Raw genomic sequence first — 27,451 nt, forward strand, 5'->3', positions numbered from 1 at the left:
GAGAAAAACCACATGACTGCGTGACTCCTGCACCCCGGGGGGGCGATGATACTGAATCATTCCGTCAGAGATCCCAGGGTCCGGCAGTCGGTCCAGTCTGACGGACCCACCAGGATGTCCAGATCTGTGGTCCAGCTACGGTTCTCCTTAAAACTCAGGAATGTAAGTGATGAAATCCTCCCTCTTCAGTTGCTTCCCCTGTTCCCTCCCTGGGGTCACGGGGGGGGGGGGGGGGGGGGGGGGGGGGGGGGGGGGGGGGGTGAAGCCTGTCCCAGCTACAGGTGGAAGGGGGTTGAGCTCACCAGCTCACCGCAGGGCGAGAAACTTAACTGAATAAATTGTCCACTGGGGGAGAGGAAAAACCCCCTTCTAATGTCAGTGCAGCTTTAGAACAACCGCGTTTTTCACCCGAACCACAAACGCAGATTAATATCAGAGTAGAAACCGAACCAATGAAGCGTGCATGCAGAGTAATGCAGCGCGACCCACTCTGGTCTCGGATCAGAACGTGCACCACTGATAACAAACGCGATTAACAAATAACAAAAGCCACATCTGACCACAAATGCACAATAATTCAGTTATTTCACACCGACTAGTTCCAGTAAAACCTGATCAAAACGGAACTAATTACAATGATGCACCAAATAATAGTGCTATAATAACGCTAGTACTTCGTTTTTTGCTATATAAGGAGTATATTTATGCATGTATGTGACTTCATCATTATGTTTACACGGATTTCTGTGTTGCTACGTTAGATAAAGCTGATGTAGTGAAAATATCACCTACATTTACGTACAAACGTCGTTTTAATCATAACCGCCGCCACACGCAGCTGTTCTGATAATGGAGCCATTTCTTTGTGTAGCCAGGTCTCCTTTTTTTCAAACAGATGTTTGTGGACCCGAGATGTTTGACCCATCGGGTGCGCGCACTGTCAGTGACGGGTACGCGCAGCATCCTGCCGAACAGCTTCCCTGCAGGAGAGGTCGCCGAGATTTCAGCTGTCACTCAACCAGAGCCGCGTTCCGCCGGTGTCGGACTGTCCGCGGTCCCGTCCGGATAAATAGGAGACAAAGACGGATGGAGGTGGACCCTCGCTGATCTACACGATCCGCTCACTCCTCCTGCGAAGGCGAAGAGGATGAAGCAGCAGGGAAACCAAACCGGAGTCAGCCGGCACATGTGAGCCGTATTTCGGCTGTCGCCACCATTCCCAGCCGGAACCTCAGATATGAGCCAATTCGCTCCCCAGCTTTGCTTCTAATCAGCCGATGCGAGGATTCTTGGGAGTGGGCTGCAGCTCCGGTCCGCGCCAACATGACCAGACTATTGTGTCGCGTCGCCGTAACGGAATGGGCCCGCAGGAATTTTGGCACCGGTTTTACGCAGCAGACCACATAGTTCCATCGACGTCCCTCAACCGGAGCCAGACTAGCGTGGCGGGCATGGACAAAGAGTGGCGGGCATCTCGTCGTGATGCTATGAGATAAAGAAATACATCAAACAAAAGGGAGAAGAGAGAACGAGCCTGCTGGCGTCGCTTCAGAAGGTTCCTCATCCGTGTGGTTCAAGTTTGGACCTCGCCGAGTCCAAAACCAGCTGTCCCTCCCAACAAAGGACCGTCTTACACCCTAAAGCTTCTTCACAGACTCGCACAGCGGTAAGAGTTTGCTCATTTTCATTCCCACGTTTGTCTCCAGCCTCGTTCTTTATGTCTAATTGATCTGGACTCGCACTGAAAGTGACGCTCAGGGACGCACCATTTGGCACCTTAACGCACGGGAGACGCTTTCCTCTTTGTTCCTTATTTCGGTTTAAAGCTGTGATCATTAAGAGAGGAACACGCGCATCTTTAGAGGGACGTCTGCGACCTTAATTGGTAGAAAGGGGCTAATTTACAGATTTTGCAGATTACAGAACCATGTGGCGGCTCGCTGTCGCGTTTTCGTGCATCCGTTTGAGGACTGTGGACTGACTGGGCGGTGCAGGTGCCCCCCCATCCCCCCAGGTTCAACCCTGCAGGCTCTCCTCAGAGTTTGTGCCAACTTTACGCCATGGGGATCAAATACACATCATTTCGAGGCTCGACATTTCTGAAAACACAAACATGATCGAGTGAGAATCAATACTTTTATAGAAAACGCCAGAAAACGAGACATTAGCTTGATAAATGCGCATTATCGAATTAAAAATCCCCAATAATTGTGCATTTGTGCTGAAAACCCAAAGGCGTTTTTAGAAATATGCATCTGTTGTGCGTCAAAGCCCCCACGCTGAGGGTTTTTTTTTATTTATTTTTGATAGTGGCGCTGTATTTACCCATGATGCTCCTCTCCTACAGTACAACACGCTCAGTATTCCTCTGACAGCCCGTCCACATCGTCCCTGATAATCTGAGCGCCTCTGCTGGCCAATGAATCGAGGGAAGCCCCCCCACCTCCGCAGCCGTTAGCCTGACGATATTCCGCCCCTCTTTTGTGGCAGATGCTTTTGAAACACGGCGCGTTGGTTTCTGTCAAACGCCACCGCCACGCTAATGAGCTCCTGCCGTGGCAGGTGCCAGGTGACCTGGCTCACCGCTGCTCGACCATGCAGCCGGGGGGGGGGGGAAGGTGGTTCCAGTCACCTCCTGTTTCCAGCACAGGGACTGGCGACCTGCATGGGGTTCCTGTCACCCAGTGGCTGCTGGGATAGTTTCCAAGGCGTTCTTATCAGGGCTGAGCTACGCTAGGAGAAAATTAGCATCCGTTTTAGATAACTGACGCGTGTGTGTGTGTGTGTTCTGTGTGTGTGTATTTACGTCTCAAATGGCGTCGAAGCGGAAAAATGTCAGAACAGAATATTCCAGGATGTTTTGGGAAACATTCTCCCGCCAGCCCAGGGCTAATTGGCCGTAGACCAGCGGCAGACAGCAAGTTTAACAGCACAGTGCACAATTAAAGATGCTCCTCTCTTATTCTGACACTTTGAACCAGAAGAAATGAAAAAGTTTTGTATTTAGAAAGGCTCCACTCCAGAGGAGAGCTTATTTTGACATTATCGCCCTCTATTAAGGACTTATGACCCCCCCAGAAATCAATATCCCCTTTTATGAGAGAATTTATGATTCTCTTCCTCTTCCAGTTAACATTTAAAAGCTCCAGTAATTCTGATGGAGGCCGTTATCAATAACCCCATATTGGATTAAAATTGAACGGCGTCACGGTTCAGTCCACACAAACAGGGTATCTCGCACGTGCGCGTGCACGCGGCTTTCACCAGCAGCGGTCCTTGAAACCAGTCCCGCCTCATTCCCCCAGTGGAATCCTTTGATCTGTAAATTAAATGTGTTTTCTGTTTATCTCAGATAGTCGTTTGCTCTTTTTCAAACATTCACCATCATCACAATCGCCCACTGAGTCGTACGCGCCGCGCTTAAGTCAATTATGTCAATTGGTCGCCAACTGCTTTGACTAAGTGGAGTAAATCACTTCCTGTTTTGCCCCTCGGAGCGCCGCGGCGAGCCAGGATACAGCCAGAGGTCCGTTTTCACGCTTTCGGCGGCTACATTGGGAGCGTTTGTCAGGAGCAGGTGTGTTTTGTAGCACATAAACATGTTCTGCTGGTGCTGTTTGGATGTGTGTGTGTGTGTATCTGTGTGTGTGTGTGTGTGTCGGGGTGCTCCAGCCAAGCTGGCTGTGGTGCAAACATCAAGGTGTTATGTCTGTATCTTGTTTAGCAGATATGAGCGCGCTGCCAGCTCTAATCCTCCGGGTCCTGACGCGGAGGGGAACGCTGTCTTCCTGCCCGCCACACTCACTCTGCTGGATATCGCGCTGTCATCGCGTTGGGAGGCTGTTCAGAGTCAGCAGCCCCTCCACGGTCGGTTGTAGATTCGGGGCCTTTTCCCCACACCTTGGCGGTTCGCGACAGTTCGGGAGAGGAAAAGTGCTTCGGAAAGCAGGAATTTTCCCACCTTTAACAGAAATACGGAGCCACAATTAACTGATTTTTGCATAATTGGTCCTCTTTAATGAGGGCTAACAGGGATCGGATGAGGAGAATATTGACGTGATCTCTGGATCCAGGTGATGTGATTAAAGTAGTTCCGCGGATTTTCCCGGTGAATAGGATTGATGGCGTTTGTTCTCTAGCAGATGGAATGAGCTGGTGAGCCGCATCTTCACGTAATTACACTGATTAAAACCCCCGACTGTAATTAAGGAGTTATGAGACCGGCAAACCTGGCGTGATGCAGCCAGATCCCCGAGAAAACTCAGCCAAAAATGGCTCCTGTTTTAGTGGGAGACAAACATTCCGCCGTGCGCAGCGGTCATGTCACGCTCCCCGTGACTCAGGATGACTTCACAGGAAAACGAGCCCCCGCGGTCCCGCCTGACCCCCCTCACGAACAGCTTCCTGTTCTGTAGACGCACGTGCGCAACGCCGCAGCTGAGCTCCTGAAAACGGGGGGAAATGTCCGCCTCTGTAGGGACGCGGGGGAAAACCTGCTGACGCGGAGCGCTCGTTCCTGTCGCCGCTGCAGAGCAAAAAGACGTCGGGCTCATTTTCCTCTGGTTCTGGGCATCAAACAGCACAGAGCTGAGCGACGGCGGCGCTTCAACGCCTCTAAACGCGAGGCGTCCTATCACTTCACGTGCGACCTGATGAGGTTCGAGCTCCAAAGCTGAGAGATGGCGGCAGAGATTCCCACTCGGAGAGGAGGAGGCGTTGGAGCGGGAATGAGCGGAGAGGAAGAGAGAGATCCCCACCGAGTGTGCATGAATCCAGACGTCGCCTCCATCCAGCCTGGACTCGTGAGGAGATATGGGCAGTCTGGCAAATGAAAACAGTCATGAGGCTCCTTCCCACCGGGAATGTCACTGTACGGCACCGGGATCGGCACGGACGTACGCACCACGGGCCTGGAAACAGGCCGGCACGCAGGGCTGTTTCCAGGCCAGTCAGCGTGGAACGTGCATATTCAAGCTGATATGTCAGACCCCGCGCCCGCTGACACATTTACATATGAGCCCGGCTGTCGCGGCCCAGGCCGTGATGCAGGGTGACAGGTCTCATGCCGCTTCCCCCGGGTCACCGGAGGGGCGGAGCCACCACGTGACGGGGGAAGGAGACGGAGAAGTGCCTCTCATTCAGCCGCCAGCCCCCGATGACGCAACCTCCCAGCTTCCTGAGAGGAAACACACAAAGTTTGAGGAGTTCAAAGCTTCCACGTGTGTATTTCCGAGCGCACACGCACGGAGGAGGATGGCGGCATTCCGTTCAACACACGCCGTCGCCTTCGTTGCGGCGGCAAACACGTGCCAGACGCACCGTGGAGAACATATTAGAATCCACAAGGTGGTCTGTGCCGCGGCGCTGCACACGGCTGATGGCGTGCGCTCTGCTGTCCACGGGCGCCGGCGCCTGATTGGCCCAGCTGGGGCGGCTGTGGTCAGTTCATGTCCTCCTCGCCATCGGCCACCGCTGAAGCTGAGCCGAGAGGCCAGGTTCACGGTCTGCGGCCGACACCCTGTCACCGCCGTGCCTGGTACACACGCTGAAGCAGCAATAAAGCCCCCACCCCACACACACACACACACACACAGACACACACACCCCTCAGAGCACCATCAGCTGACACACAGCCCACGTGCCGTCTGAAAACATTAGATTTCTGCCATTTCCTCACACCCCTGTGACCCCGGCGTCCAAGTGCCAGAGAATGAGGAAACACTAAGACACTCGGCCTCCTCAGTTATTCGATTTTACCAGAATCGACTCTCACAACTCAGACGTGAACCCTCAGAGGTCGGCTCCTTTAAGAACAATTTCACTCAATTGAGCAAATAGTGGTGACACTAATAAAAAGCAAGACAAGGACGGGGGTTATTTTTAGCCGCTGTTCCATAAACAACATGCTCCTTCAGACACTGGGATGCTTCAGGGTCACAATGAGTGTTTATCCAGTGTCTCCTCTGGAAAACCCTGCAGAAGAAATCTGGACTAAAGGTTGATGAAATCCGTAACCACGACGCCTCTTTCAACTCCAGGAGCATGTGTTGCTCCATCTGTCGACCTTTGGGTATATCCTTGCAGCCAGTTAATGGTTCAATTTTGCCAAATTTGGGTCTGGATGAAGAGCTGAAGAAGAGGAAACAAAGAGAATGTAGATTAATGAAGGCAGGAGACAATCAGAACGCTCTTCAGGAGGGAGCTGTGATGCTATTAGCTTATCTGTCCTTCCTGTTACATCACCGACACGTGACGTGTCTCCCCGGACGGGGCCTATCGTGATCGGCCCTCGCCGTGTCTCCTCCCGCAGTCATGTTTAAACAGAGGGTAACATTCATACATGAATGGGTTTCCACGGTGAGCTGCGTAGGAAAAGGCCAGAGGCGCGCACAGATGCTCTCGTGCTACGAGTGTAGCCCCCGCGTTAGCCTCGCAGGCTAACACTTGGAGAATCTACATCTAAAGCAAAAAAAAAACCAAAAAATCCCAAAACAAAACGGAGGAAAGATTCACTTGACAGGAATGCCGGAGGCCTCCCTTTAAATAGCTCTGTGCTCTTTCTGTTTTTTTTGTTTCTGTTTATTTTTGGGTCGGGCCTTGGCTGAGTTGAGGGAACTCGGCATCACTGCTAACGAAGCCTTAAGGCGGCCCGTTTGCATCGAGAGTACACAAAAACAAAAAAACATCTTTGTTCTGGAAATGAAAAAGACGTCGCGAGTGTGCGGCACCGCCGCCGCCGCCGCAGCTTCCTCGCCGCTGTCTCTGGGTCTCGTCACTGCGCCTCTGGTTTGGCGGCGGTTCATCTGCTCCAGCCTCCACCAACCCCGGCAGATCACCCCCCCCCCCCAGGCCTGCAAACCCCTCCTGTACGCTCATTATTCCTTTCACAGATGTTCTTGCAGCTTTGTCATCATTTCCCATCATTCACTGTTTCTTGGATAAGAGAAAAGATTGTTTCAAAAACAGTTTCGCTTATTCGAGTCGTGTAAATATGATATCAGAGGAGAGAAAATCGCCGCTGGTGCTCTGTAGAGTATTTTAGGAAGTGGGGGGGACATTTGTCACATCTGGGCTGTTCACATGGAAACGGATATATGTGATAGGTATAAAATGATGTGATTTTGTGATGCATTTCTTCACTAAATCTGATCAAGCTGAGCTGCTCTCAGGTTTTTTTTAATCATGTGAGATTAAATCTTTGATCTTTCTTTTTTTTTTGTATAGTTGCTGCAGCCTGAGTTGGTTATAAAAGACTAAACTTTTGAGAGCCGGGCAGGTATGTAGTGAAAATAAACCATTTCAGAGGTAAAGCATGTTTTATTGATTTTAACGGCCTGGATTGGCCGGTGGAAACATGCTCTCTGGGTGGTCTTTAAATGTGACGCAGGAGAATTCATCATTTTTTTTTTGCGAACGCGTGGTTGCCGTGGCGATGCGGAAGGCCGAGCAATTTTCCTCAGGCAACGATCGATGCGGTGGTTCTGTTTGCTTCAGGCAGGTCGCACTTAGAAACAAACCTTCTTCATCCTCCTGGTTCAGGATTTATAGCTGCCGACGACCAGATGCTTTGGGAATTAGCGCATTATTGTGCATTATTGTGCATTATTGTGCATTATTGTGCATTATCCATTGATTCTGCTCAGAAATCAGCGTTATTGGCGACGTGAGTCTGCCCCCCCCCCCCCAGATCTGATGTCCCGGCTTGTCAGCTGACCGCGAACATGATTCACGATTAAAACTTGGGCTAGACGACCGTAACCGTGAGGCAAAAACATATTTGCTGCTGAAGCCTCTTCCTCGCCGCCAACTCGCTGCTCTTCTGTCTCGGCTCCTCCAGCGTTTTGGTTACGCATTTTCAGTCTCCCCCCCCCCCCCCCCCTCTCCCAACACCTCCCGGATCCTTTAAGTGTTTTGTAGGAAATTAGCTCGCACAGTTCCGTTTGCATTCACTCGCCATCTGCTGAGTCTGGCACCGGCGCCGACGTCGACGCCTTCGCACCGACTCGCCTCTTCTGCTGTTTGCAGGTGTCACTTGGTCTGAGTTCCTTTTTTAACCCATGTGTTGGTCCCTGATGTGTTTGGTCTCGCCACGGCCGGTCGGCCCGATCCCACGAATCACGGCTCGATAACCGCAGCGCGCTGGAAGTCAATTAGAGGAATTTATCTGCTTTATATCGAGCTCGCTGATGAAACCGTCCACTCTGGAGAAGTGAAAATTAGTCCTCTTTCCATTACAGCGTAATGACATCAGGGTAACCACAAGAACCCCCCCAAAACCCCATCACAGTGGGCACCTTTCTCTGTGGGGCGGCTACACAAAGTACCGTCCACCCAACCTGAAGCCACCTCGCTTCATTAAAGTCCAGTTCACTGTCACGTGGCCGCTTGCCCTTTGACCCTCACCTGTCATTCTTTAGCGGCGGATGAATAATAAACCTTGCCCCCCCCCCCCTCCTCCGCAGCCTGGCCGGGTGACGGTTGATGGATCTTGTGCACCGTCTCTGAATTACGACCCAGATATGGAACTATAATAGGCTGGGAGATCCGTGTCCTTCCTCATTCGTGGCCCCGTCACAGCCCAGCGCCAAGTATGAGCGATAAAAGGTGGATTTATCCGAATAGATCACACTCAGGGTCTCCACTCACACTGCCCCCCCCCCCCCGGGACACCCAGAGGAGATGTGCATGGGTGCGTCGCCCGCAGCAACCCCTTCATTTCATTAACGGCCTCATGGCTGTCGTAGAAATTTAAAAAAAAAAATGCAGAAATGAGGGATTCTGTACGTCTTCGAGATCTTTTTCCCCCAGAGAAGTGTGTTATCTCGACTGGACTCATTTCCACTGAAGCAGAAAAGAAACTTGTGATGGGATGTAGATCCTCTCCAGGGCGTTCGGCGCGCAGCCATATGAGCAGATTTGCATTTTTTAATCGCGCACATCAACAGCAGAGGATTCCGTGTCACCATCTTAGCTCCTGTAAAACTTTAATTGCGCGCGGCGTGCGCGCGTGTCGGCCACGCCACGTGCACAAGCCAGCGAGGGGTTCCTCAAAACCATCAGTCGCTGTGATGGCCAAGTTGTCTCTCTGTATCTGGAGTAAATGGATTCAGCTGCAGCTGGCAGTGGCGTTTGGCCTCTGTGTGCTCTCTCTTCATGGCACCGTGCGTGTCTGCATGCGTGTGCACGTCTGCGTGTGTGTGTGTGTGTGTGTGTGTGGAGGGGGGTCTTGTTTCCCTCTGCTAAGATGTCTGATTTAAGCAGCCCGACACTGCGGGGCAAACTCGCTTTTTCATTCCACAATGTTAATTAATTTTGGAAGAGACTCGTGCACGGTTGTAACTGATTGACTCATTGTCACACCCTAAATAGATGTCCGTGACTCGCGACGCTCTAAGTACCAATTTCACGCCCGCTGGAGGGTTGGACGTTAAGCGGTTGTGATGTTTGAAGCCAAATGTCAGGTGCTGCGTAAAGCCTGTGTGTCAGTCGCTCGTCAGGGTCGTTCTACGTCCTCGGGAGATCTTCCTGATTAACGCCACATTAATGCTGTCGATTCATATGATATTTTAAACATGGACAAAACATCTGGCTCATCGCCCCCCTTCCCCCCCAGCTGGACCCTGAGCCATGTGGGTTCCAAATAAATGCAGCCGTATCGTGTCTTTATCCTGGTGCTTAGGAATGAAGAGAGAAGGAAGGAGGAAATAACCAGCGTATGAAAAATCCTGCAGGCTTCGGAGCTTTGAAGGCATCATCTGTTTTGGGGGATTTGGCAGGTTTCAGGTCTGAGACAATGAGCTTCAAAGTGAATCCCAGCCTGTGTGTGGGGGAGCTCGCATCCCCGCCTTCATCTCGTTCCCTCTGCTTTCCCTCGTTTAAACCATTTGTCTTGCGCGCAACCCCCCCCCCCCCCCCCCCATCTCCACCACCACCACCCTCAGCTTCTCCTCTCCAGGTCCGTCCGGCAGCCATTACTCATCACCAGTCATAAATCACTGCTCTAATCAGCTCCTGTACACATCAGCTGGCAGGGACGTGTCCCCCAGCACCAGAAATCAATCTCATCAATAAGTGAAGGGATTGTGTGTGTTTGTGTGTGCGCACGCCTGCAGTAATTGACCCCCGTGTTGAAGTCTGTAAATACCTCGCCGGCTCCGCTGAGGGCCCTTGCTGACCTCCAGGGCTTGTTAGCGGTGCCACCGCGGCCGCGTCTCCCCGAAGGCAGCAAATCCACTACCAGATAAGATGCGTGCGCATTTCGTGCACACCGAGAAACGGAAATGCTTTCAGGGTATTTTTAGAGTGTTACATGGCCCTTACTTGTCTACATTAGCGCAACAGCACGTTATTGACATTGTGTAAGGGCAGTCGCCCATAAAATCTAGAGTCAGTCATAAAAATAGAATGTTAAAGCATTTTTAAAGTGTGGAAATCAGGGGTATAATGAAGCACTGCTCTTCTCCTCCAGGTGCTGTTTAATAGAAGCACACAATCACTTAAATCTGGCCTTATTGATGCGGCGTTTGTGGGCGGTTATGGAACAAAATCACATTTCACAGTGTAATTTAAAGAGCGTCGCGGAGGAATTTCCTCACTTTGACCTCTCCGTTTGCTGCCATGGACACCGAAAAACACAACTGCGGCGCATCAACAGTTTCCACGCGAGGCTCGGTTGCTCGACCCGCACGTATGCGGTTTAGAGGAATGTATACAGTTGAAGAAAAGAGCGTCCCAATTCACAGACGCTGTGTTGTATTTATGCTAGCAGGGGGCACCCAGAGTTGAACTGGGGACCTCTTGATCTGCAGTCAAATGCTCTGCCGCTGAGCTATACCCCCGCCCGCTGCTGCTAGCATTCCACAGGGATACAGGCTTGTTTTGTTTAAATAAGTCGGTCCTTTTTCTCTCGCCGTGCGTAGAATGTGTGGAGATACATTCACGGAAAATCAGAGTGGAAGATGCCTTCCAACGCAAACAGCTCACGGTAAAAAATGGACAAGACGTGTTTATGTCATCGCTGGCCTACAGGCGCCGATCTCCATAGAGCTGTGACCTCCAGCTCCATACGGGAAGAACCATAATTCACCTCCAGCGGCATGCAGAGTGTGCGGTGTGCGAAGCGAGCGGCCGTCCTCGCGGAGAGTGATGAGCAGGAGGAAGAGGAGGCTTCGGATTGGGGGAGGGACGGCGAGCGGAGGACGGGGGGAGGTGAGCGGAGGGGTGACGGCGTGTTGGGATTCGCGGGGGCGGATGGCGAGGGCCTACAGACAAGGACGGTGGGGGATGGGGTGGAGGGGAGGCTGCTGCGAGGCGACCGCCCCCCCCCCTTCCGGATGCTATAATACCTCCAGCCTGCGAGGAGGTGAGCGGCTTGTTCTTCCCTCAGCTCAGGCCCATGAATGGGGATGTTGTAGGAAGGCTTTGTCTCCGCTAAGCGCTCGGCGCCATGGCGTGGAACAGGGCGCGCCATTCATGCACTCTCACGGGTTCTCTCTCATTAGGCTGTGGGCGGCGAGCGCGTGGAGCTGGCTTTATGCATACGTGCGTGCCTGTTTACTCCTATAGAGTGTGAGAATCGATTGCTCCGCTCGCTGCGTTTGCCTCTGCAACATATGCTCCTTCTACATCTGCCTCCATGTCGGTTTTTTCTTCATTTATCGGGTTTTTCTATGCTCGGACTAATGGAACGGCCTCTTGCTGAGGGAGGAGGGATTCAGCCCCTCCTGGGGTCGTTCCGTGTGATCCGCACGAGCCTCGGCGCCGCCGCCTTTAACGTAGAGCCTATTTCAAATTCATGACCCGTGAGTGCATCCTCTTTTGTTTCCGTTTCTCACACGTGTTGGGCTGCGACGTGCAAACAGGGAGAGATTGCATTAGTCCGAAACGCATCATGGCCGCGCCGCTCTTTGTACGAATCTGTCTTTCAGACGGCAGAAAGGCCCCTACAGTGTGGACTGAGGCTGGAAACCGCAGCAGCTGCACACGCTGAACACAAGGCAGGGGACAGCCCTCCCCCAGCTCCCCCCCCCCCCCCACACACACACACGCACACATGCAGAGACGGTGTGTGTGTCCCCCCTGTTTGTCTGATGCTTTGCTTTAATAGCAAGACTGATGCCATTTAAATTGTTCGCTTCGATGCGCTCGATGCAAATCCAGCTGAATAAGTGGGTTAGCGGAGTCCTTTACTGACACATGGCTGAGGACAGCGAAGGCAGCGGCGCCGATACCGCCGCCTCAACAGTATTTAGCGTACTGTCCCCTTGTCTCCATTTGAAACAGTAAACCACCAAGTCAAATACTCCGATGCACATTTGCACAGGGGGCCTGATGCGGTCTGTTAAATGGAGCACCAAACAGACTCTGTTTATTTACTCCAGTCCAGAAACCCTTGTTCCCCTCCTGGCACTTCCTGCCGTAACAGCTTAGACCCGACGCTGCCGCTGGAGCTGCAACAAGGAGCCTTGCTAGTTCCATGTCAGGGGCGCATCCAGTAAATATTGGGTTCCAATTGGATTCCATCCTTGCAGCCCTGCCAGTTTTTCAGCGCCTGCTGTCCTAAAGATATGCTCGGCTAAATGAAGTCATACCTAATCCCATATGTGCAATATGCCCCCTCTAATGAAAGTCATCAGGCTAAAAGAGCTGCCTGATTGATGGTACATTATTAGTATGGTAATAAGGTCTTAGAAGACATGGAATGAGCGGCAGTGGTATACACTGTGCGTCCAGGTGTGTGATATTTAGCAGCAGTCACCTCAGGAATGGAGCTGTCATACACACATGCACACACTTCCCCGGAGAGTGTGAGTAATATTGGTTAAAAACGTACACACATCGGGAGGTTTAACCAGAAAGGCACGCGTGTTCTCGTACTGTAGGGACGTCCCAAAAATGTCCTATTGTCATATATAGGTTGTGAATATGTAGCATGTGCAAGAGCACACGCGTCAAATATGTTCTGGGTTTGCCTGAAGACACAAGAAACATCTAATTCTGACTCACTCTCAGCCTGAAAAACACACTCGCACGCACACACACGCACACACACACACACACACAGAGTTTCCTCCCTGCCCTCAATGCCCTTTAACTAGCTTCCTGGGACATGTTGTTCATTTAATTCATCATATATTTGACACCCTCCATATAAATACATGATGCACACCAGCATCCAGCTCCATTTATGCACAAGCTCTTGCCCGTCCTCCCCTCCCTGGTCCAGACCTCCCCTCCTTCCTCCTTCATGCATCTGTCCTCTCTGACAAGTCTCTGCAGGTGAGCCTGAGGATGAGGGAACCACGTGACATCCACGTGCATGGATGTGTCGGCGTTGCACGATTATGTATGAAAAAGGTCACATGCACTCAGGAACTGTGGAGCAGCCTTGCACCTCAGGTTAACTCATCTGCACCCTGCTAATTAGAGAGGAGCATCTGACAACGGAAGTATGAGGACAAGCGTGTTTCGGTCAACCTGCATGTGTGGAGAACACAAGCGAGCAGATGTTGGCGCTGCTTAAACAAAAGGCACGAACATCCGCCTTGGTTGGGGGCAGTAGGGTTCTGCTGCTTTGCTAGCCAAGCAGGCAATGACAGCCCCACACCCCAGTCACATGACCGTGAGCGCCGTGTGCGGATGTTTGAAGCTGAAAAACCTGGTGGATTGTGGTCAGAAGTGCTGCAGGACTGAACAGAAGAGGAGGCCTGGCCAACGTTCAAGCTCCATGACGTTCTTGTCTTGATGCAATGAACCTGCTGTTGATACTTAAATCTGCCAAGAACCTCAGAACTAGTTTCTCCAGCCCCTCTCAAGGATACATGAAGCTTTGTAAAGTAATTCACACATAATCTGTGCAGTCACAGCTATGGTTTTATTCCCTGGGAATTAGAATTTCCTCAAGAAGCGTGGACATGACGGCCCACAGTGGCGGCGTTCCCTGCACACGGGGGAGATGCAGGACTCCTGTATTCCTAATCCTGTGAAGACACGTCGACAAAAGGATAAAGAGATCAAACAGAAGCTTGTAATGACTCCACAGCTCCTGCTTGGTGATCTACAACATGATGAATTTTCATAAACCTCAATTTACTGGGGACCCGTTAGCCTTCCTGTGACTGAGCCCATAAACCTCAGCAGGATTTAGACCATAGATCCATCAGACTGTACCTGAACAGGCCCCCAGTTTAAATCTGCCCCCCCCCCCATGCACTGGTTCATATGTAATGAGAGGAATCTCAGTTGATAGATTGAGAACCGCTGGCGCACAGCAGAGGTTACATAAGAAGTCAGGTGTCAAACTGTGTACTACTGACTTGTGATGGTCCACAGGTTTCCGACGCAGACACACACCAGACCCGGCACCAGGTCGCAGGTGATGGTTCCAGTAATGTTACTTTTAGCACCGTCTAGTTGTGCATCAGAGGAGGGGAAACCTTGCTGTATTAAAGTCAGCTTCCGCCTGGACTAAGAGCAGTTACACGACATGATCCTGGAGTTTTATAGTGCCTCAAAACAGCCGTTTTAACGAGTCTTCATAAATGATTTAAAGAGCTGTCGCATGCTTCTGGTGCTAAAGTGTCCTCACACTTTATCTCGTCACCGTTCATCTCAACCTCTCTGTAAGACAGCTGCCCCAGAGACCGGATGAAATATGCAGACAGGGTCAAGAGGTTTGGCTACTGCTGCAATCGTGTGTTACAGCCATTAAGCTTTCATTTCTTTTTTATTTCTTTTTTATCCTGCAGGTGTTCTTTGTGCCGAAACTGGAGGTTGATTCGGGTTATTTTGTCCGATTCAGTAGATTCTTGTACAAAGCGGTTTTATTTAAGAAGCTACAAAGATAGTTGAGGAGGACCATTGGATGGGGACCCTGGGGCACAGCAGCGTGAACATGAGCAGCAGTCAGGGAAAAGCCTGGCTGAAGGAATCCATCATTGCAGCCTCTCGCTTTGAAGCATCTTGATGTTCTGCACAGATGACAGTCAAATGAGTCAAATTAGTTGGGTTTACGCTGACAGGCTGAAGGATTATGGGAGTTAAGGAACCGCCAGCCTTTCATCCCTTCGCGTCACATCTGGGGTTTTTTGACATCGGCTTTCATTCGCACGTCCTGATGGTGTATGAGGAACAACCGCGTTGCGTTAACTGCCATCCATCATAGCGAGAACGTTCCGGGTTCAGGACTCCTTCGTGTCTGTGTGGTTCTTCTTCAGGCATTCTGGTTTCATCCCACAGTCACAAACGCTCATTAGGTGGACTGGAGACCCTAAACTGCCTCTAGCTGAAGTGTGTGTGTGTGTGTGTGTGTGTAACAGAGAGACCTGTCTGCAGTATTTGTGACCCACCCCGATCAGGCCTCAGCAGAAAAGAAATTAAGCGTAATAATTAGAAGTGACCGATTTACCGTCTTTCAGACCTTTTGAAACCTCTGTAATGTTTTAAACTGAAGACGGAGGCTCTTTCATTGTGGTGCAGGAGGGATGTCGGTATCCAAGGAGACGCTGCAGAGCCACAAAGCGACGGTCTTGTATTGATTTTGATTCTCCTGCCATCTGCTGCTGAGCTGAGTGGGAAAAAAAAACAATCTGCTCATGAGTTAAAATGATGTTGAGTGCTGACTCCTGTAGGGGGCACCCAGATTTGAACTGGGGACCTCTTGATCTGCAGTCAAATGCTCTGCCGCTGAGCTATACCCCCTCTGTCACTGCCTGTCAGAGGAGGAAAAGATGATCCAAGGCCGTCACCATGCTCGCTCGCTAAAGAAAGACGTGTCGCTTATTATTCAGCCTGCTCAAAGCCGCAAGAAAAACACATTGAGCAGGAGCCTGATTTACACCCCCCCCCCCCCACACACACACACACACACACGTTGGCGCCCTCCGATTGCTCCACACTTGATCTGTGAAATTTGGAGATAGAAATTGCTCATAAGAACGATAAGAAGAGAGGCCGAGATGTGCCGCAGGACTAATTTGAGCTGGTGGCTGGATTTGGACAATATCAAACGAACATCTCTTATCGGCGGCGGCGTGATAATGACTGGATGCGAGGGTGTCGGCTGAGTGAGGAGGGCGCACAGAGGCTGATGGCGAGGATTATCGAGATTTCCGCAAGCGTCTACCGTTGGTGTGAAGACAGACGTCTTTCGCAGCAGCTGGGTCGGGGACGGGTCCTGCAGAGATCGCCGTGTCCCCTTGGCGACTTCCCACACAACTTTCCTGAGGACGAAGAGTCGTCCCTTCAGTTGCCAACTCATTGCCCTGATTCTGCAGACCCAAATCCACTGGCACCACCAACACGCGACATGTTGGGCATCAATTATTCGGCAGATTTTGATAGTTGGAATTCAATTCATTGCCAGGCTCCCAAAACCATCCTGGATTCTTAGACAAAGCGTTCATGTAGAGATCGTCTTGCATCTTTGCAACGTTGAAGCACAAACAAAAGTCAGTGATTAGGTCATTTCTGTCCATAAAAACGCACATTGTGTTGTTATATTTCATGGGAAGACCCGTAAAAACACATATTTCTGCCTTCCGGTCCTCAAAAAGAACCTAAATAACCTGTATACCTCAATATTCTCACAGCGCCGATGCTAGCGTGACCTTTTGGTTCTCTTTAAGTTTAGTTTCTGGGTCAGTTTGTAACTTTTTATTCATTTTTTCAAAAAAAAAAGAAATAAATAAAAAGCTGACACAGATTCACCCATTTTAACAAAAAGTTTAGTGTTGTTTGTGAAGGTCCAGCTTCTAATATGCCCCCAAACGGTGTTCCTGGAACACAAAAGCCAGACCTTTCCTTCTCCCTCCTGAAAGCCCCCCGCCCCCCCAAGGCCAGAGGTCTCAAAAAGTTGAAGAGCTGAGTATCGCTCACCAAAACCACCTCCCACCCGTATCACACACTGTCAGACATCCTCTACCCTCTGTCCTCCCAGGGGTATTAAGCCCCCCCCACCTCCCCGTCAGTCCCCTCATCATCATCAAATACAAACACCCCCACCCCCAACCGTGACCCAGTTTGGTGGGGATGATGGGGTAAGTGAGGACCATTGTACCACGGGGGGGAGAGAGGCAAGATGCTCTTCCTCCCTCGCTCCTCTCGCTTTCAGGAGGAGCTCACACTCGGTTAAGCACACACACTGAGAGAGCGACGTGGAGACGGGGGGGGGGGTTGTTTTGAGCTCTTTGTTGTCGGCCGTTGATGATTTCAGGTCAGGGTCGTTCCATGTCAGCCCAGGTTAGGAGCTATGTAAAGGGGGTTTAAGTCCGACGGGGGGCCAGAGATGAGGGGCCAGGAGTTGAGACTCGGAGGACGCGTTACCTGGCACCTGGGACAGGAGACGTAGGGTGAGTACGCTCGTTTAGTTTTCACCTGTCTTCACCGAAGTGATGAGGAAGAGAGTAATCCTTGATTTTGATCCAGATCTCCTCATCGAAAACATGTTTTCAGCCCTCACGTGTGTGATTTGTGTGTGTGAGGAGCTGAATTAAAGCCACTTCGTGCCCAGGGAGGCTGCTCTCGCCTCAGAGACTCATCCCGTAACATATGGACCTCCGTCCACAGTTGTGTTTCTTCCCTTTCGGACAGCGCTAATGAGGAAGTTCTTAGTTTCCCACGAACGCAGGAGCAGGGTCGCTCCATCAGGATGCACTTCCTTTCAAAAAAAACAAAAAACTGGTCTGAGCAGAGACTTCACATCCCAAGCTCTTATTCCAGGATGAAGCCGGTGTTTCTGGTTTTAATTCATTTCTGTCCTGTGAGTCTTGTTGTCCTCCCAACCGGATGGATTTTACACCGTCTTTGCCTTTTATCGATCGTTCTGCAAGTAAGTTTTCTGTGTGTGTGTGTCTGTGCAAAAGCTTCTGCTGAGCAATCTGCCAGAGATTAGGCTATTTAAACGAGGCGATTAGCGCCTCCGATAAGCACATATTGTCAGTCTGCCGTCGTCACTCTTGGCATGTGTGTGTTTAATCACATCGAGAAGTCTTTGAGACAAAGTTGCGACTTAAAGCGGAATCCAGACAGCCGGGAAGTCTGCGGATAGGAAATCCATTCTCAGCCCTTCTGAATATTTTTGGTGAATATCCCTGAATGGCTGACAAAAGAGTTAATCTGCTGCCTTCAAAAGAGGGAACAAAAAAGGAGCCACAATATGAGAAACCCGCTCTGCTTTCGGTCATTTGCAGGGCGGCTGTGGCGCCTATCTTTGCTCGCATCGTGACCTTTTTATGACAGATTGGGTTTTTTGTGGGGGGGGGGGGGGGGTTAATATGTGGCCTGAGCCACAGAGAGCAACCCAAAGGGCAGACGTGCAGGCTGGTGACTCCACGGTACAATTTGTTTCAATAAATCCTCACCGATCAGCCATATTTCTCTTTATTGATTAATACATTTATTTGTTTTATTTCAAAAATTACAGAATTCCTTTCGCCTCAATATATTCGCCTCAGCCCAATTAACTGTAGCGACTCCACCAGAAATGGACCCTTTTTTTCCCTGTTCCAACCACTTCAGAACCACTTTCTGCTTTGTTGTGGATCTTTGACAGTTGAAACACATTTTCTGTGTTATTATTAATTGGGCCTGATAAGAGGTCTCGGAGGCAAGCGGAACATTCGGCTTGGCAGGAGAATAAAAGAGGATTTTAAGTTTTTAACTTCAACATTTGATCAAATTTAGAAGCGTCTTCACAGGTCTGTCGGATGGTTCCGGTGTTTGATGTTGTGGTGTCAAAGCCAGACTTACGACTTTTTACCGGCTCTGTTTTCAAAGAGTTGTGACTGTTTTGTAAAGACAATAAAGAATTTGATGTAGCAGATGGGCTTTAACCCGCAGCATGTCTCCACATTCACAGTCTGCAGGGGGAAATCCACATCTGGGCTGTGAGCTGATGATGGAAGGCTGCCACATCTGCACGGATGTGAGCAGGTCCAGTGCATAAACCTTTGATCACATGTTAACGTGGTGTGTGTAGACGTTCGGGTGGATCCTCGAGTTCATCCAGAGGACAATTAACCCGACTCGCGTACACCCGTTAGAGCCTTTTAACCATCGTTTGCATTACGCTCATTTTGTCCGGAGCCTGTATCCATTAGTGCACGTGGCTGTGCACGCTTGTGTGCATGTTTCTGCACGGATCTGCGTGTATGAAAAGCAGCGTAGGAACCGAGACCCTCTCCAGGAGTGGTGCAGGGTTCGGGTTTATTGACAGTGCAGCAGATTTCCGCGCCCCCGTCCGGCACTGACCGATGTGAGTCATTTACATTTCCCTGCACTCCCAACCGAGTCATTTTTCATAGAGTGAGACATTCCTCAGCTCGCTCAGCATAATGTGCACAAATACATAATTCAAATGTTAAAATATACAAATGATCTTTCTCCCGTCCTTTTAACCTAATGTTTTATTCCTTATGAGCTGTTTCTCCCCTCGGAATTTTCACTTGCCCGAGTGAAAATATTCAAAACCTTCATACCACAGAAAATACGAATTAATCCTACATGCTAAACACACGCTAAACACACGCTAAACACACGCTAAACACACGCTTTACACGCGTGTTCTTGCTTTCAGCACCATCGGTGAGAAGTCCCTACCTGGAATATCTGTGAGCCCTCCTGAGTAATGCATCTATTAACGCAGTTCACCCCTCATCCACCCGCAGCGGCCCCCGTGCACCAGTCTGGGATGCATCATGTCGCTTCGCTCTTGTCCAGGGAGGAAGAGAACCCCCCTCCAGCCGCCGCGCTACGAAACGATTCAGTTAGGAAACTCGTCGTGTTGTGTTGGCCTACAGGGAAGTTTTGTCGATGCTCAGGGATTCAAATCTGGAATGCCAGCGTTTGAACAATGACCTTTGACCTTGTGGTCCTCCGTACAGCCTGGCCTATGACCCATAACGTCTCTTTGTTCACGCTATACAACCTTTTGTGTTGTGTTGCCTTGTTTTGTTTTCATGTGTGACATGATTTCCACCAATTTGGTGTTGACTGTTCACATCAGAGAAACAGACTGGAAGGCCGCTGCTGCTCCACAGACTGACTCACCCCCCTACCTTAATGCACAGAGTCATCTTCTTACCCCTAACTGCCCCACTAGCTGCCGCAGACACAAATCGGATGAGAAAGCAGGATGCCAGGTTAGACGCGGTTGAGGTAGCGGAGGAGTATTAAGTCGCGGCAACTGTGGGTTGAAGCCTCTGGTAAGCTGGGACTGGGACAGTTCCTCCTGGGAAAAAAAAATCAAGGAAATCTTCAAACTAAACGCGCCGATGTTTCAGTGCGCCTGGTAAATTTCCAGTTATATAAGGAGATAAACTAGAGACCTGATACATTAGACGGGAAAATGAGCGCTCGGAAACGAAATTGTTCCTTGTCCTGAAATTAAAAACACCTTGATCAAAGACCCTCAGTGATCATAAACCTTAAAGTAATTTTAAAGGAAAAGAACCAATGAAAAAAAAAATCAGTGCATTTAATCATGCATTTAAATTTAATTAAAAAAATATATATCCATTTTTAGTTCTTTTTTTTTTTCAGTCCGACAGTTTGGGAATGATTGTCTAAAGGGCAGCAGCACATCGAGTGAGAATTACATAAAGAAACGCAATGATGTAACCTGGGAAAAGTCAGACGCAGCTCGACCACAGAAGGACGCGGCCGTGACTCGCTCTGCTCGGGGCAAATCTCCGACTCATTAGACGCCCCAACGTAGCGCTTTATTGTTGACCTCGCCGCTTGGTCCAGCACGGAAAGCAGCTTCCTGCTGCATCCCAGCAAGCGTGTGTGTGTGTGTGTGTGTGTGTGTGTGCTATGCAGGATTCCTGACATCTGCCTCCCCGGCGTGTCCTTATACGGTCATAGTGATCAATACGACACGTCCGACTGGGAGCCTTTTTCAAAACATTCCCGCCCTCTCTGCTTTTACTGGAGACACGAAGCAGAGGGTCCGGGTGGCCCCCCACTCGTCTCCTCCAGGGAAATATTTTCCCCCCTTGCCGCGGCAGAACTCAAACCCAATAAGCTCTGGACCTGCGCGGCTAGGAACTCGTCCCCGGAAGCCCTTAAAACCCCGAACTAAGCCAGCATTCACGGCTGGATTTTCCTCTCATTTGAGCTGACAATAAGCCACGCTCTGTTGCAGCTTCATAGGCAGGAGGTTGTGTAGAGGTGTCCTCTCATCCCCCAAAAGCTGCCCTGAGGGACGGCAGTGTTTGGGTTCAGCTCCACTGCCTGAGCTAATGTGGGTCTGCTCTCCGGTTCCCCGCTCCAACAGTTTGTGCCCGGGCCACCTGCTGATTCTGCGGGCTTGGTTACACTGCCTGGAGCCCAGATCTAACCTATATAGACAGCATGTCCTTCTTCCTAAACTGTGCGTGCGCGCGCACGCACACAAAACTTAGCTCCTCGGCTAAAACCAACCAGTCAAGTTCATACAATATCCTGAAAACTGCACCTCTCACAGAAGAAGCTTCACTAAGAGGATTTACTTCTTCAAAAAGATAGGCCCTTAAATAAAGTGTGTGTATGTGATGATAGCGCGTTCCCTATTTGGATTATTTTGACTCCTCAGAGCTGCTTGATGGTATTTTTTTAATACAGATATCCTCTTTCTCCCCTGTTTCCTTTTCTAATTCCCTAAAACGTGCCGACTCGACAGACACCTCGCCCAGTGTGTGCGTTTATTTTGCGGCGCGAGACGTAACCGATCAAATTAAGGAGACATTGATGGCCTGGGCTCAGAGAGGAGCACTTATTTTAATTAAAGCAATTATTGCGTCACCCCTGCTCAACTATCGCCTGTGAACCGCAGAACTAATGCCGCTAACACCGGGATGAAAGCCCGCTACTTTCTTTGATCCTTTTTCTTTCTGTAACGTGAATTAAATGTGAAATTGTGTTTTTCTTCCTCTCTCTTCTCTGTTTTCTCCTCCTTTTCTTTCTCCAGAGTCTGTGAACAGGTGAGAGAGGGACACTGTCTGCCCCACTGTCCAGCGACACCATGAGCTGGAGCTTCCTCACGCGGCTGCTGGAGGAGATCCACAACCACTCCACCTTCGTGGGGAAGCTGTGGCTCACCGTGCTCATCGTCTTCCGCATCGTTCTCACTGCCGTTGGGGGAGAGTCCATCTACTACGATGAGCAGAGCAAGTTCGTGTGCAACTCGGGACAGCCGGGCTGCGAGAACGTTTGCTACGACGCCTTTGCCCCTCTGTCTCACGTCCGCTTCTGGGTATTCCAGATTATCCTGGTGGCGATGCCCTCTCTCATGTACATGGGCTACGCCATCAACAAGATCGCTAGATTAGATGAAGCCAAAGGAGGTGGAACCTCCACTGCTGTTAGAACGGGAGGGGGGGGCTACACGCACAGGAAGCCCAGGAAAATCTGCTTTGGAGCGCGGCAGCACCGGGGTATCGAGGAGACCGAGGAGGACCAGGAGGACGATCCCATGATCTACGAGGTACCGGAGATCGAGCCCCCCAAGAGGCCGAGGGATCCGCTGCAGCCCGCTCCCAGACCCAAAGTCCGGCACGATGGACGCAAGCGCATCAGAGACGAGGGGCTGATGCGGGTTTACGTTCTGCAGCTGGTGACCCGTACGGTGCTGGAAGCCTGCTTCCTCGCCGGCCAGTATTTACTGTACGGGTTCCGTGTGATGCCCGTGTTCGTGTGCTCGGGGAAACCGTGCCCCCACAACGTTGACTGCTTCGTCTCACGACCCACAGAGAAGACCATCTTCCTGCGCATCATGTACGGGGTCACAGTCCTTTGCCTCATTCTCAACATTTGGGAGATGCTTCATTTAGGGATCGGCTCCATATACGACATCCTCCGCCGGCGGCGCAGCCCACCCCAGGATGATGAGTACCAGCTGGGCTTGTTGGGTACCAGTGGAGCTGTAGAGGGGCCCGTAGGGGGTACAGCCCCTGAGGCGGGCTCTGAAGGAGGGGTCGGCGGTGACGGGGCTGCCGATTATGTCGGCTACCCTTTCTCGTGGAACACGCCGTCGGCTCCGCCTGGCTACAACATTGTGGTAAAGCCCGAGCAGATGCCCTACACAGACCTCAGCAACACCAAGATGGCGTGCAAGCAAAACCGGGCAAACATTGCCCAAGAAGAGCAACAGCAGTTTGGTAGTAACGAAGACAACTTCCCCACCGGAGGAGAAGCCCGCGTGGCTTTGAACAAAGACATGATCCAGCAGGCTCACGAGCAGCTGGAGGCGGCCATCCAGGCCTACAGCCAGCAGCACCAGGCTGAGGTGCAGCTCGGGGAGAACCAGGACGACAAACCCCAGAGTAACATCATTCAGGCTCAACCGCAGCTGCAGCCTCAGCCCCATAAGGAGCGCAAACACAGATTCAAGCACGGCAAAGGAGGCAGCAGTGCAGGAGGCAGCAGCAGCAACAGCAGCAGCAGCAAATCGGGAGAGGGGAAGCCCTCCGTGTGGATTTAACGCCAGAAACTCAGCTGCACCGGGACCTTTTACTGTATATAATTTAGAGAATGGATGACGAGCTGCATCGTCCTTGGATATTCACACCGCTGTGCCTTGAAGAATCCTGCCAGCTGGAGAGGATGTGTGTTGTGGTGCACTGAAGTGTGTACAAATTTGGCTTGTTTCGGAGCTTTCAATGTCTAACTTGAAACATCACACCACTACAAGCTGTAGTAACCTACAGTCTGCTGTTTACATGACTGGTGCATCTTGCTAGTGACCTCTAATGTCGTCCAGGTCACCTTTGTGTAGAGATTTGAACTTAGGGACAGACGATAATTTGCTTTGTAGCGAATCAGACAGATACCAGATTTGGCTTAGCCCTTTTCCAGGCCGCGTCTCCGCCTCTCTATTTGCGCGCGCTAATTCGACATCGATAGAAACTAAAGTACCACCACATGAAGTGTTCTGGCGTGTCATCAATAAGCTCAGTGTCGTACTGTGACGACGTTACAGAGGTTCACCGTGACAACGGAAAAGCAATAAAATGAAACATATTTCCGCAGTGGCGCCGACAGCATGTTTTCATCATGCGGTGATGGTAAGATGCATCACCTTCCTGTAGGCTGTGTCCTGTCAGTCCAGTTCTGTCTCCTTTCTCTCCAGTGTCACTTACAGAGTTATGTCGATGGGGCTTTGCGTTTGACGGTTTGTGTGCGTTCCACAGCAACAGCTGACGAGCACTGCAGATTTTTTAAAATGCTAAACTTTCTCTTTAACACGGTGCATAAGCAAACCAGTTTTTAAACCTTTCTCCACCTCGCAGCTTCTCTTTCTCCAGCTTTTCATGACGCCCAGCCAGGTCTCATTTTGCCTTGTAGACGACTGCCCCCTGGTGGTACCTTCTACTAAGCTGCCTGAATTGGAGAGTATTTTGCAGCTACAAGTTGCCAATGCTACCTGCATCCAACACGTTAATAGTGTTCCTTTTGTACGAACAAGCCTTGTGTTGAGTCTTCCCAGCGTCGGGTGCAGAAGGCTGCAGCATCAGCCCGCTGTAATGGAAACCTTTTCAAAGCCATTACGGTCAGGCGAGACCAAACACTGTTTGTGTGATGCAAGTGTCCGTGCCAAGGTTTTATGCCAATCTGCCATCCAGGCCTGGTTGTTTGTAGCTTTGGAATACTGTGCCATGATAACAAAAACAAGGGGAAAAAAAAAAAAAGCCTATGAGACCAACCCTTTTGTAAAAGTGACTTGTTCTTTTGGTGTGATGATTTTTAAAATGGTATTTAAAACAGCAAAGTGGGTCGAGTTTTATGTTGGAACCGTGTTTTCTATATTTAGAGAAACCACATTTTTCCATTAGGTTTCTTTTTCAGTGAGTAAAAAGAAAAGGATTTTTTAAAATGACCTGGTTGTATTGATATTTAGGGTTACGTGTAAATTGCCTTCTAGTTGTAAAAAAGAAAAAAGTGAAATATGCCATAATATATTTTTCTAAGTTTGGCGAAAGTGACTTAGTGCCAAAATTTTTCCTTGTATGTTTCAATAATAATATTCTATGTAAATAGCAACCCTCTGGGGTGTTTTTTTTTCTTCTTAATATTTAAATAAATAAGCTGTTTTCCATCTCCAGCTCCAAGTGGAGAAAAACATGGCTGATGGAGCCAGTAGGGGTTCCAGATTAATTAAAAAAAACAAAGCTGTGGGCTTTACCCCAGAGTAGTTTTCCAAATAAGTATTTGCTCATTCTGGGGGGTGGGGGGGGCTGAAAAGCGTGCAAATTGCAGGATTTAATTAATTTAATTAATTAACTGGGTCAGTCTTACCCAGAGAATAGGGAACATGCCATTACCCCTGTGAAGTGGTGCCGCTTGATGCTGGAGACGTGACTTCCTCCACATGATCACTGACTACAGCAACAATACAACAGTGTGCTCAAGTTCCACCACAACAATCTGATTGGTTCCTTCTCCACAAGCCTCCACATGTCAGTTCAGGGAGCAGATAATGGCGCCCTGACCCCAGAGATGTCAGGGAAAGCTTTGTAATGATACTTCAACAGCCCATCTGCTCAGGCGCTGCATGGCCGGCAGCTCGGCCGAACATCCCCCCCAAAATATTCCAGGTCACGAGGCTCCAACTTGGCTGTTTTTAAAGAATTCAGGCAGCTATTTATTGATGATCCCCCTTGTGGCGCTGTTACTGCGCGCATGTGTGTGTATGTGTGTGTGTGTCTGAGTTTGTCTGCTCAGAGGCTGCGAAAAGAAAGAATAAAAGGAGGAAAATGATGCTCATTCTTAAGGGTTCATTCATGCAACATACTCTTTTTATCAGCTGACAACTGTAAAAGCAAAAAGAAAGAAAATTCAAGAAACTTCGCACTCCTAAATGTGTCCGTTTGTGTTTTACCAGATAGTGAAAAACAGTATAGGATGATTTTTCTACAACAAGTGTGTTTTTGTTGGTTCTCTTGTTGGCATTTTTACCCTCAGCTCTCCTCCACATGCACATATTGGGAATTTTGGTCCCATTTGCAGCTTTCAGTCAAACTCTATTGCTGAGGAACGCTGTGCTGCTGCGCATATTTCTTTCTGTGTGGGGGGAAAAGCTGATTTGGGATGAATTTTCCCATATCGCAGGCAGCTTCACCACTGTGGGAGGATCACAGGTTGAACTCTCTGCATGATTAAAAGTCGCGCCAGCTGCACTCGGCTTCTCTATGTTCCGCGTCTGCATTCAGGAGGAAGTGCGAGCTGACGTCATCCCCCTACATGTCTGTCACATTCACGACTGTCGGGCGTGACAAGAACACTAGTTGTATTATCAGTACCGGGCTTTTGTAAAATGTACATTTCTTTCCATTCTGGTATCCCTGCAGACCCCCTTTTTCATATTCTTTGATGAAAATCTTTGATTTGCATGTGAAAAGACATATTTTCCTATAAAACGATAATAAATCAGATTGATGCACACTGGATTAAAAAGAGTCCTTTTTTTTCACAGCGGGGGGATCGGGGGTGTCCTGCCCAGTGCCATCACGAGAGGTAGAGTCACAAGGGTTGATGTTGCGTCACATACAGGAACGACGCAGAAGGCCGAGGAGATATGTCAGTCCGGCTCGTGTCAGCTGTGTCGTTCTGTTTGTCACTCTGGCAGCTCGTTTGATGACGGCTGAACTTCCGCTTCTGACAGGAGGAACATCCCCGTCTGTCAGACTTAAAATTACATTAACGCCTCGCGAGATTTAGGTTTGCTCCATCTCACACAGTTTAAAAAAACAACAAGAACTGGTGTGACGTTACAAACATTCCTGCAGTCATTCCAGACTCGTGAGAAATCCAGTGGAAAGGTCCGAATGTCCTCAGTCATGTTTCCACTCATTTGCCTGGAGAACAAACATGAAACAGTGAGGAGGAAGAATGTTTTCTTTTCACGAATTTGACAAATTTGAAAAAAAAAAAATGCTATCCCCGGAGAGGCTCGCCGGTGGGAATGAGAGGGAAGCTGCAGCTGTGAGTACAATGAGGTCACTGCTGATGTGAGCCAATCCCACGAGCAATCTCCGGGAAGGCAACTTGTGGCAACAGGCTAATTTCTCGAAAAAGAAACAAACATTCCAGCCCATTAATGGCCTAATTGTCTGGATAAAACTCAAACACTACAAAGATCTGGTTTTAGGGGCACTGAGCACATGATTCCAGGAGGCAGAGGGAGCAGTTGGGTGCCTCCTAACTGGAGCAAAGCTTCTTCCAGATGTTTGGATTTGCAGTGAAAATGTTACAGCTGCAGGTGCGGTAATATCAAAATCAAAACGTAAAGAATCAGATGAAGTTTGGGGCCATAATTTTAAAGATTTGTGACAAACCAACACAACCACAATTGTTTTGACAAAGTTTCTGCCGCACCAACGCCCGGAATTAAAAACTTTCAAGTTGATACCATTGAAAGGGGAACCACTCCAGAAAATACAGAAGAATTTTACAAAGAATGAATCTGTGGAGGAAA

General features: G+C 49.8%; 1 protein-coding gene and 2 non-coding genes across 6 annotated transcripts; 1 reads left to right on the forward strand and 2 right to left on the reverse strand.

Moving 5' to 3' along the window:
• The first annotated feature begins 421 nt into the window (after positions 1-421).
• Positions 422-26,418, forward strand: gjc1 (gap junction protein gamma 1). 4 transcript variants are annotated; one of them, XM_029836269.1, is made up of 3 exons: positions 422-1,666; positions 7,225-7,276; positions 21,947-26,418. In XM_029836269.1, the coding sequence occupies exon 3, from the start codon at positions 22,001-22,003 to the stop codon at positions 23,456-23,458; it is 1,458 nt and encodes a 485-aa protein (XP_029692129.1). In that variant the 5' UTR covers positions 422-1,666; positions 7,225-7,276; positions 21,947-22,000; the 3' UTR covers positions 23,459-26,418. The 4 variants fall into 4 exon arrangements, with proteins under 4 accessions (XP_029692129.1, XP_029692127.1, XP_029692128.1 ...); XM_029836267.1 differs by lacking the exon at positions 7,225-7,276; XM_029836268.1 differs by lacking the exons at positions 422-1,666; positions 7,225-7,276 and adding an exon at positions 17,042-17,348.
• On the reverse strand, positions 10,767-10,838 carry trnac-gca (transfer RNA cysteine (anticodon GCA)). The gene has a single exon. It is a non-coding gene; the product is annotated as a tRNA-Cys (tRNA).
• trnac-gca (transfer RNA cysteine (anticodon GCA)) lies at positions 15,628-15,699 on the reverse strand. Its single transcript has one exon. It is a non-coding gene; the product is annotated as a tRNA-Cys (tRNA).
• Positions 26,419-27,451: the final 1,033 nt, after the last annotated feature.

The sequence above is a fragment of the Takifugu rubripes genome, chromosome 5 (genome assembly GCF_901000725.2).
Source record: "Takifugu rubripes chromosome 5, fTakRub1.2, whole genome shotgun sequence".
NCBI classification, from domain to species: domain Eukaryota; kingdom Metazoa; phylum Chordata; class Actinopteri; order Tetraodontiformes; family Tetraodontidae; genus Takifugu; species Takifugu rubripes.

What these genes read in the sequence shown, in the direction of transcription:
- gjc1 (XM_029836269.1), top strand. Translation starts at nt 22,001, where the DNA reads ATGAGCTGGAGCTTCCTCACGCGGCTGCTGGAGGAGATCCACAACCAC.